At 39.4% G+C, this 12,006-nt stretch overlaps 1 protein-coding gene across 1 annotated transcript; it reads left to right on the top strand.

The window, feature by feature from the left end:
• The first annotated feature begins 559 nt into the window (after window positions 1-559).
• Cpr97Ea (cuticular protein 97Ea) lies at window positions 560-10,637 on the top strand. The gene is made up of 3 exons (XM_083142044.1): window positions 560-702; window positions 6,922-7,121; window positions 8,879-10,637. Exons 1-3 carry the CDS (start codon window positions 688-690, stop codon window positions 9,627-9,629), a joined length of 966 nt encoding a protein of 321 aa, XP_082998170.1. The 5' UTR covers window positions 560-687; the 3' UTR covers window positions 9,630-10,637.
• Window positions 10,638-12,006: the final 1,369 nt, after the last annotated feature.

Genomic DNA, 12,006 nt, shown 5'->3' on the forward strand with positions numbered 1-12,006 from the left:
TCTTTCCTTAAAACAAAACAGGATGTAGAACAAAAAAGTAATGAAAATAGCGGTGGACAATTTGCCTACCATTATCTTTGCCGCTGACTGTACAAGACTCTGGTTTTGGTTTATTTTACATCGATTTTCTGAAACTTTTGGCTAATAGCGAAGATGAAGATGAGAGATGATATAATGAAAATGAAGGGACACTCACAAAGAACACCCACTCCAGAGCCAGGATTCAAACACGGAAGCCCGGGTGTCGCTAACCACTGCGCTACGGAGGTCGGCGCAAGACACTTGGTTCGAACCCCTCCCGGAATATTGATTTTGCTGGGGTAAAATAAAAAGACTACTGTTTTAGAGATTTTTTCTTAGAGTAGAAACACTGCATCTGAGTGAAAGTCCTCTCTCACACACACACACATCTTGCCCGTGGTCGTAGCAATGGCAATGGAAGGCCTTGGTCTCGTTGGCTGCTCCAGTGGGGAGCACAGAGTATGCGAGAACAGGTGGGGGGTCTCTAGGGGAAAGCGGGGGCCGGAGGGGACTGGTGGGGCAATAGCCGTCAGCACCTGAATTCGGGAGAAGGCTATGAGTTCTTGCGTCGGTATATAAAACAAGTTAGGAGGGGCGGACCCATCTAGTTGGTTACCGGGACAGCGTGTGCGTGTTGTCCGGCAGTGAGTGGGTGCTTTGTTCAATATGGTCTGCAGAACGGTAAGCGTTTCATTGTCAATCTGGCATTAATTGTTCTTTCGTTCTGATGAATTAGGAATCACGTAGGACAGTAATTGAATTCAGAAGTGTTCAAAAATGAACTGTAATGGTGTGCGATTCAGTTAGCTAGTAACAGAGACGCTGTTAGACATGTGTGATTCATGTTAGAGCAGCCGGTCCCCGTGGCGGAGTGGAATACCGGCATGGGCGTTCTTTATTAGTGTATTTTCTTCAGTTTCATCACATCATCACTCATTCCCTCTTTGCGACTAGCCAAGGTGGCAGAAAAGCGAAGTAAAATGAACCAAATCAATCAATTAAGTCCACTTAATACACAGGAAGGCTAATCGGTACTGAACCTATACTCTGTCCCAGCTAACTGTGGAGCAGACAAACGAAAAGAAGTCTCTGCGCAAGTAGTGACGCGAGACGGCTCCACCAATGAACACGTGAGAGGAACGGCATTGCGTGGAGGGGGAAAAGCGACTGCAGTTACCAGCCTTCCCATCAGTGTCTACTGCTTCGCTCTGGCCAACAGATTTCCCTCGCTTCTCTGACGCTATGCGCAGTCTTGCTCCACAGCTAGCTGGGACAGGGTGTACAGTTTAAAGTGGGATCCGAATCACTGCGCAATGTGCCTCCACAGGGTATCGAACTCCTTGATTACAAAGCGCCACCGGCGAGGCTCTAACTCCTATAGATATTACGTACATGGAACATGAAACGTGGATCAGGATTTTATTTGGTTTATTTCTGCCACGTTTGCCTAGTCGCGAAGATGAGGATGATTAATGATATGATGAAAATGATGAGACATACACACGAATTTCAACGTGTTGGTAACTATACTTTGTTCCAGGTATCTTTGGAGCGAGCTAACGAAAACCAATCTCTGTGCAAGTACTGACCAATGAACGCGTGAGAGGGGATGTCAGTGCAGAATAGGATAGAGGCAATAGAGTAGAATAGAATGGTCTTTATTTAAGCAGGCATGTTTCGGCCTCGTGGACCGTTCTTAGAACAACCCTTGTCAAAGATACAATAAATGAATAGAAACATAGAAAAAAACACATTGATCATGATAATACAATAACAATAATATAAAGATTATACAATAATAAAATGATACATTGAATTGATAAGTATAAAAGATAAGTAATAAGTCTTCAGTAGTTCATTGTGTGTGTGTGGGGGGGGGGGGGGGTTGTTAGGTATGCATTGGGTAATGTGTAAGTGCAGATGTAATTGTTTACATATGAAGGTTACTGTAGTTGTTCGGACAACAGTAAGTTCTTTAGTTGTTTCTTAAAACTTTGATGGCAAATAATGTTAGTCAATGGTGCAGGCAGTTTGTTCCATTCCCTGATCCCTGTAACAATGAAGGACTTGTTATAGGTGGCGGTTTTATGTTTGGGGATTTTTAGATTGTGCTTCTTGCGGATGTTATGTTCGGCTGATGTTCTAAGAGAACAGATCTTATCGGATAAGCATTTTGGGGGCCACTCTTAAGTATTTTGTGCGTCAAGGTGAGTGTTAAGTAATTTCTTCTATTGTTAATGTTTAGCCAAGAAAGTTTCTTTAAGTAGGCAGTTTAAGTTTGCAGCAACGCGCACTGCTTTGCTCCACAGATTCTAGAGACAGAGTATACATTCCTGACAACAAGATTTTACTTCTATCTCTGCTGTAAGCCTGGGTAGTGAGGTTCATTGAAAAGAAAAAGTGCAGAGGAATTTTGCATCTCTTGCTATGTCAAATTCCAATCATTGCTAACTAATGCTGTAAACCTAAAGATGTCATATAGAATGTCAGGGATTTATAAACAATATTCCATCTGGGGTGTGTAAGGATAATTTTAAAAGAAAATGACCATAAATTAAGCCTTTGTGGATAAATTGTATCGGTTTCATTAAGACATTAGGTGTGTGTGTATAAATCACTGCATGTAGCATATTACAATGATGCTTTTACGATTCTCATCCAGAGATTCAACAAACGTCACTTGCGTGCGTTTGTTGCAGCAGGATACCGAAGGTTTTGGTCAGAATCTTACTGGTTTCGTATTACAAACTTTTACGTTATGCGAAAGATTGCATACGTACGGAAGTTGTTCTCTGAATATCACCCATTAAAATATTCATATAGTACAACGTCTGTATATTGTCCAAATCGCTTCCAGGGTATAGAAACAAGGGGAAAATCAAACTAAGGCACAGTGACGTAACACATACACCGGTTTCGACTATGTAACTCAACAGAGAGTGCGTCGACCACTTCCTGCACCAACCCACCTTGCCTCTTACCCTTCCCGAGGATACGCCGTTTCGAATTTTTAGTCTGTGAGTTATTGCTAAGTGCAACAGATATGTCGGCTGCAATTAACGTCATGTACGGAGAATGAACTTAGAAGCACCAATTTTTAACTTTCTCCTCTGCCTTTCACTGTATGTATATCTTCAATATACGTGTGTGCGACATGAATGTATGATGTTTGAAAAGAAACAGGAACTGTATATCGTACAAGGGTTCATTACGCACGTACAAAGGAAAGAAAATTGTATGTCTCTGTGGTCAGTGGAGGGGGTAATTCGTAGGGTCATGTGAAAGATGTGGCAAGTGCCAGACTAGAATAGAATTTCACTTTTCAGGGGACTTCCACAGTGGCGGTCGGTGACCAGGAACGGGGGCGTACAGTACTCCTTGTACCCTTCAAATAATTTGCCAGGTGCAAGATGTTGTAGCTGACAGATTCCAGTTTTCAGTATCTAACACAAAAAAGTTTCTCTGGTATACATTATCTCCATATCTAGAAAGATTGAAAACTACCATGAATTATTGATTGATTTCCTTTATTTTACTTCGCTTTTTGTGCCACTTTTGGCTAATTTGCGAAGATGGAGATGAGTGATGATATGATGAAATTGATGAAACATCCATGCCCAGGCCTGGATTCGAACCCGAGACCCCTGGCGTCGTAGCGCGATGTGCTAACCACTCCGCCACGGGGGCTGACACTACCATGAATGAAACTATTACATTACATTGTAGAATAGTTAGGCAACTTGATTTGTGCTCTTATAAAACTTTATAAGGAAGTAAGAACTGTTTTAAATGAGTACAAAACAATGGAATGAAACTAGAGCTTATACTTTGAGGTGACAAGATTTTTAAAACAACGAAACGGGAAATTTTTCACGTTTTCCTGAAGGAAAAACGGAACAAAACAGGACGTCAAAGTTATACACATGTTAATATAGAAACTGTTTCGTCGTAAATACTTACGTCTCAAAACTAATTAAATAAATAAATAATGTATAAATAGCTTACATAGGATCTTCTTTAGTTCATCATTCTCTTCAAATAACATTTTGTAAATGTTTATACACACATGTAATTATGGTACACTTTATTAATCAACACAGCTTTCAAAGTTTGTACTGAAAGAACGTACTTGCCATTGTCAAATCATTCACATAAGAAAACACTCGTTAGTGGCGGGGGGAGGGGTCAAGGTACAGAGAAGAAACTCCAATGTTTTCTCCTCATTCATTTTGTGGGATTAAAAGTTGAAAGCAGGAATCACAAAATGTACATAAAATAATAATAAATGTTGTTAACATCATTATTATTATTATTATCTTTGTTGACCCGTGATCATAAAGATGACATCGTCAAACTAGGAAATAAAATATGTTTAATGAAAAGAGTTAATATGAAAGCAATATGAAAATTTAAAATTTCGTCCTGGCAAATTGTTGATGAAGCCCGAACGGAGTTGCCAAATCCTAAGAAATCAGTTTGCCAACTCCTGAAGCATCATTATTTTATCGAAATGAACAATTTTATGCACATTTTCGAACAGATTTTTCTTCTGTATTGCAGTATCTATAGGCATCAGACTTCGGAGGAAAGTTCGTTACTGGAATATGAATTTCAAATTAAAATTTCAAATTAAAGTAAAAACACCTTTATTAACTTGAAAGAAGTGAAGTTACGTTCCGGCAAATAAAGTGGCCAGTTATGAATTCTAGCAAGATACAAGCACGTAAGTTGTGGACACTTTCAAACTGTACTTTAATATTTAGGACAAACAAACGTAGAGGCGTATACTTGGCTCACTTAGTAATGCTGCAATTCGTTTTTTTTATACAACATTGTTATCCAATGTGCAGCTCAACCGACGTTGGACAAAAATGTTGTATAAAGAAGTAAATTGCAGCATTACAGAAGCGAGTAGCCTATACAGTAACTATGTTCGTGCCAATGTTGAAAGAAGCTAAAGACATTCTAATGATACGTTTTCTTGCCACCATAAAGGAATTTGGAATTGCGTTCCGTACAGACACCAAAAAAACACCAACACGCACTCCAGTACGCATGCTCAGAACAAAATGCAAAAGCGAGTGTTTTTTTTATAAGGAAGTGTGCGTGCGAGTGTCCCTAAGCGGTGGGTGTGGTGATACACTTAGGTAATGGAAGTGGTTATGTAAACTTTCAGATTTCTGTTTCGGCGACATTCCGAATGTGTGTAATGGGTTTCGTTCGTCTTGCCTTGTGTGAAGCAGCCTTATTTGCCACTTGCGTGGTTTATGTTTCGTTTACGTAAGAGAAATGATGTGTTTGTACACACTCTACAGCACGTGAACAGCGCTGCCCGAAATATATGATATCCTTGACCTGTATTTTTTGCTTGGCCATTTCTTAATTCTCAGAGCTACGAACTTTCTTTTCTATTTTTGACAATTTCAAGTCACTTTCCCACACTTCTAGTTCAGTCGCGACGATGAAGATGAATTACGAAGCGATGAAACAGACGATGCCGGCTCGGCGTAGAACTGCAGAATAACGATTTGTCGATATCGTTTTAATATCGATATCGAATCGATAAATCTAGTTTCGGAAATATCGAGCCGACATCCGTAGTGAAGTGGTTAGCACAGCGCGCTACGACGCGGCTTCAAATTCCGACTAAGGTGTGGGTGTTCCTTGTAAGTTTTCCTTCATCATATCATCACTCATCCTGATTTGCGCAATTCGCCAAAGATGGCAGAAAGGCGAAATAAAATAAACCCAATCAGTCAATCGACTTATTGATGTCGTTCGAATATCGACATGGGTATCGATAATATCTATATCGACGATATCGATATCACTAAATATTCATTCAGTCCGACATTTGAATTACAATTTAACTAAAAGGAAAAGAGATTCGACATATACTTTACAAAGAATCAATAATAAACAATAAAATGCAACATGTACTTCGAATAATTGATTGCATTAAGTCATTTTACTCCACTTTTCTGCCACTTTTGGCTATTCGCGACGATGAGCGACGATTTGATGAAATTGATGAAAGGACAGTCACAAAGGGATATCTATGTCCAGGCCGCGATTCGAACCCAGGACACCTCAAAATAAAACAGATGAAATGCTGTATGTGCAGTCAAGCGTAAATTAAAATCTCTGGTATAATGTATTAAGTAGCTAATGATGTAGGAAGGGGACTTTACACTCCTCATTTGAAGTACATGTGTGCATACATGTCTGCATTGTCCCCTGTATCTTTTTTGCAACACGAAAGGTCACCTGCCAAGGACAACTGCAATTTCTCTCCCTGGGGCAGCTTTACGAGTTGCAAGGCTCCAGGAAAAGGCAGTGTTTGTTCCTGTTTAGCAAGAATGCGGCAGTCTTTGTTCCCAGATGCAATTAAGAAATGCATAACGCATATGCATGTAATTGGCTCAGTGTGGTATTTGAAACAAGTGGGGATGGGGTCCAGGTGTGTGCGTGTCGCCCTAAGAACCAAAAATAGCAACCAAAGGGGACATTCCCTCCCAAACCCCCTTCAAATACCACCCTGGGTAGACTAATTAACACGCAAATTCTCAAACAACAAAGAACCATATAATGCTGTATCTTTTCCTAACTTACGAGATTTCCTATGCGGAGTAGCCTAGAAGGCTAGAGTTTCCATGTTCGATTCCTGAACATGGACGTTTTCTTTGTCTGCCCATTCACCAAAACAACTTCACCGTCGTGATTAACCTAGACAGTAGAAAAACGTTTAAGGTATAAGATCATCTTATGTTTTCTAAAATTTGTATCGACATTTCTAAAGAAACTGTGATGTTCGAAGAAATTGAATAATATAATTTTATATGCATCTTTGTAATGAAGCAAAAGATGATATTTTTCTCATGAAAACATTCTTCATTTCAGTTGTGTTTATTATTGCTAGTGGGTTGTTCCCTAGCTCAACAGTACGGAAGCAACTATGTTGATGATTACGACTACCAGGACGCTGCCCCCGCGCCCCCGAGGAGAGCGCCGGCCCCTGTGAGACCACAATCTGCACCTGCATCGCGGGGACCCGCCCCTGCCAGACCAACCCCGGTTCCTATTCTTAAGCAAATCAACAGGTGAGTCAATTGCTATCTACTTTTGTTTATGTTAAAGTCCACTTATTCTAAGATAGGCTAATCGGGACTGGACCTACAGTGTCTTGTGCAACTTGGCTGCACCGGGAATCAAACATGGGATCCCTTCATTGTAAGGTTATCACTACGCCATCAAGGAGGCTCCTCTGTTAAGTCGTTAATAAAAGATTGTTATTAATTATTAGTAATTATTTGTAGCATATTTAGCTAGTAGGTTAGTTGTGGAACCTATTGAATAGGTTAGGTTATAACAGACATCTCCGGAGCAAGTGAACGAAAACAAGTCCTCTGCGCAAATAGTAACTCGAGAGGGCTCGACCAATGAACACGTGAGAGAGCAAGCGAGTGCAGCTACCAGTCGAGGATAAACTACTTTGCTAATTTTAAACTATTAACACAACTTTTCAAACCAGAATTAAAGTAAATATTTAAAGTAGTTAAAGACTGGCTAATGTACGCCACTGATACTCCTCCATCGCACCCTTCTGACAGGGTTTCCTCCCCAATTGTACGCAGGAAGGGCGAGTGAGCTGAAGCAAGTGGCTATTTAAAAACACAAGGCCGCTGCAAACAGCGTTGGCAGGAGAGAACTGCTTGTTCCTTCCTGCTTTCTGTGCCGCACTTGGCAGAGCCATTGTTGCTACATGAAGTGAAATTTCCCTTCATGCAGCGAATTTCAGGTAAACAGGGAGATTTTGTGAAAATATAGAAATTACCGAAAAAATTGAAGTTGTAGGACTTCTGGTTTTGTTTTACTTGTATACCTGTGTTGGTGTTTTATTTCTATTATATATAACACTGGGGAACAGTGAAATTGCGGCACAGTGTTTGAGAGCTAATTTAGGGCGATTTCATGCTGTTGAATAATAATATAATAATATATTTCCTGAATTGGCTCTAATTTATGAAATAAATGCAACTAAACGAAAATGGCGGAAACATCAGACATACATATAAATAAACTTCCAACAACAATTTAATATTTCTTTTTGTGACTACAATCATTAACATGATTTTTTGGTTCACTCCATGTCATGGGCATTTTAAATTTGAGTCCCTTTCGTCCGCTTTGCCCCAATAACGAAGTGATTCCAAACAAGTTTTGCAAACTATATGTGGGACCCATTTTTTATTCTGTTGTCCCAGATTTTTGGCAAAATAAGCCTGATACAAATCTCTCACTACATCCGTGATATTTCTTCTTTGTGATGGTAGACAATATATTCCACATAAGCAAAAAACATTTCGGTTATTGAAACACTTACTACGTGATGAACTCATATTTCCAATATATTCACATTAAACGCATTTCGCTTAGTTATACTACAAAATTCAACATTAAGAGATATATTGCCTAGCAATGCTTCATAAGTTGCCTAGCAACAATTTACAAATAAATAAATAAGTTTCTTAATGGGAATTTCAGCCCATTGTCAAATTTTGATATTACCGAGAAAAGCGAGGAGTAATTTTACCTCCTACATTTTCCATGGTGCGTTTATTTTTATAACTGGAGTCAATTCAACTGAACCAATCATACAATTGGCAATCACAGCTGTTTTGTGTGCTGAAACTGTTATTAAACTTTATGCCACAAAATAAAATATTTTTTTGTTCCCCAGTGTAATTAATCTAGATAAAGGGGGGCGTGTAATAAATGTATAAAATAAATAAGAATTGTTGCACAAAGCAGGTCAAATTTTCAGGATAACCCACTGTATTGGACTCTGTACTTCCAGGCATAATGAAGATGGATCTTACACATACGGTTACGAGGCTGCTGATGGAACATTCAAGATTGAAACCAAGTTTTCCACTGGTGACGTCAAGGGCAAGTACGGTTTTGTAGACGATACAGGCAAGGTACGCGTGGTCGAGTACGGCGCAGACAAGTTCGGATTCCAGCCAGCCGGTGAAGGCATAACAGTCGCACCACCGACCCTGGTGGACGAGACAGCAACAGAGGAAGCAGAAGAGGACTTGTTCCAGGCCAGACCACAGTTCAGACCCCGCCCCCAGCCTCAACCTCAGCTGAGGCCACGCCCACGACCTCAACAGGTGTTCCAAGACGAGTCCTACGACGTGCAGACCACCTTCCACCAGGCCCCAAGACCCGCTCCTCAACCCCTGAGGAGACCGTCCGCTCCAAGAGGACCTCTGCCTCAGAGACCAGCAGGGTTTGCCGGAGCTTCCCCTGCTACCGGGGGCGTGGTGTACTCTCAGCAACCACGCCCAAACAGGCCAGTGCCGTCCCCCTTGGACCTGATGCAGCACGCCCCACGGGCCGGCCCCGGAAGAGCTTTTTCACAGCCGGAACAGCCCCGGTACGAACAGCCCAGGTATGAACAGCCTGCTCCTGCACCACGACCAGCGCCACAGTTCCAACCCAGGACAACTGGAGGGATCTTGGATCAGCTTGCTAAGGATTACGCCCTTCCTCAAACTTCAGGTGTGACTACGTTACACGATATCTCTTTTGGTTATTACTAAATTCAAGAACTTTGAACTTGTGGTGTGACTATGTTTCACCAAATCTGCTTTGGTTAGCACTACATTCAGTGGGTTGCACGAAATTCCCATTGCTCCACACTAAATTCAGATTCCAAACATATTGTTTGGCTACTGTATACTAAATCAGTTTTGGTAAGCACATATTTCAAACACTCCAAACTTTCAGTGACTACGGTGTAATAAATGTGCTTTGGTTAGCACTAAATTCAGATTCCAAACTTATGGAGTGACTACGGTCATTAAATCTGCATTGGTTAGCATTAAATTCAAGGACTCCAAACTACGGTCAATATATATGCTTTGATTAGCAATAAATTCAAAGATTCCAAAATTTGATTGCACTGTGTCACACTAAATTTATGGAAGTTTAAACTACGTTGTACGCAGAATTATTAAAATATTATTATAGTTATAAATTTGAGACAATAATTGTCCAACAAATACCACAAAAATACACGAACTCTAAAATTGGGTGATATAATTGATAATTTTCAATTAATAAATACAACTTTTATTTCTTTCACAAGTGTTCCATTATCCAAAACATGTCTTCCGCAAATGTAGTACAATTCCACTTTTGTATGCGATAAAAGGAAACAGTCAGTATTTCTAAATATCATTTATTTCTAAATAACATCTTTCCGATTTCAATTCACCATATTTTGAAATTGGTAGACGAGAGAGACTTTTTAAAATTTCTAACGTGATTATGTACGACTATGTCAGGTTGAAAGATATAATATCACGAATGTAAGTTTTTTTTAGGGTTCCGTAAGTATTACGAAGTAGACATAGTGAAATTCTTGTTAAAATGCACATTTGTGTGTAATTTGTAAATTTATGTCGCTTGGGCGGAATTATTAGAGAAAGGTCTCGAGATTTTATGAGTCTTCATTCGTCTAGAAAGACAGCGTTGAACTATTTTTTATACTTATTTTCTGTATTTATTGTAATGCAGATAATTTCAATAAACTATGTTATATTGTAGCCTACTTTGTGTATTAATCTAGTTCAAAACCTATTTTTCCTTCTTAGTTTATTTGTCTTATGCGACGACACACTGTAAAAATATACATATCATAACTTCTGGGACAGTCAACGGCAAAGATAATGGTAGGCAAATTGTCCACCGCTATTTTAATTACATTTTTATTCTACATTCTGCAGGCATTGTTCTCTGCCTATTGACGTCATTATTTCAATTCATTGTCATCACAATGTGTAATACAGACCGAATTAATATGGTGATGTACAATTCGCCTACTGTTTCTTTCGCCGTTGGATGTACAGTGTGATCCATGAGTATTACCGTGCAAATTGTCCACGACTATTTTCATTACCTTTTCTCTTACATCCTGTGTGTTTTAAAGCAATGGAATTTTATGTATACTGGTGCAGAAGTTGTCAACAGCTTGTTTTGAGTTTTCTTTTAATTCTTGAAGCTGTTATTGGGTCAAAAATAAAGTGCACGAACATGGTGATGGACAATTTGCACGGTAATACTCATGGATCCCATTGTACACTTCATAGGAACTAGTTTTATCACTTTCAGTACACATAAAAAGTGTACTACAGATGTGGTAAAAAGTATACTAGAAGTATTTAAAATGTGCTCTGTAAGTACATAAAAATCTTCCCACGGAACTACTTTTCATCACATGTAGCACACTTTCCATGTGTAAAACACTTAAACTAAACACACCTAATAAAACACTTTAGAAATATTTTTATGACACATTGGAAACATTTTTTCTCGCAATGGCAGATTGTAATTTCTGACTTTCTGTGGCTAAGAAAAATCTGATTTGTCTCCTTACTGCTTAGCCCACATTTTCATAAATTACCATGTAAGTACACCAGAATAATCCACAAGGACACAACTTTCAATATAACCCCACCCTGTGTAAAACTATAATTGGGGAAAACATGTGTATGTGCACAGACATATGCATTTCTTGTACTTGAGTTGGACATTTATCTGTATGTGTATAGTGTATACATGTTCCACTCTTGTACAGTCACGGACACTGCCGGGTTGTGATAAATACATTGATTTTCAATGAAATTGTTACAACCCAGCAGTGTCCGTGACTGTACGTGATGAAGATATCCGTGTAAGTGCTCTAACAAGGACACTCGTTAGTTTAATACAAATTAATATAAATCCTTTCCCAAGAAATTGCTATTGTACTAGCAATAACATCTAATATAAGAAGGGCAAAAGCTCCCATTAAATTCTCCAGAGGTATCACAATAGCTTGTCTATTGTTTTGGAACTTCATTTGGTTCAAAGATTCAAGAATCAACAATTCAAGAGCATCCTTCTTCCATTTTAGAGGCAGCCCTGCTTCAACAC

The sequence above is a fragment of the Lepisma saccharinum genome, chromosome 20 (genome assembly GCF_977018435.1).
Source record: "Lepisma saccharinum chromosome 20, izLepSacc3.1, whole genome shotgun sequence".
NCBI lineage: Eukaryota > Metazoa > Arthropoda > Insecta > Zygentoma > Lepismatidae > Lepisma > Lepisma saccharinum.

What these genes read in the sequence shown, in the direction of transcription:
- Cpr97Ea (XM_083142044.1), top strand. An exon ending in ATTCTTAAGCAAATCAACAG is followed by an intron (nt 7,122 to 8,878) that starts GTGAGTCAATTG and finishes CTGTACTTCCAG; the next exon opens with GCATAATGAAGATGGATCTT.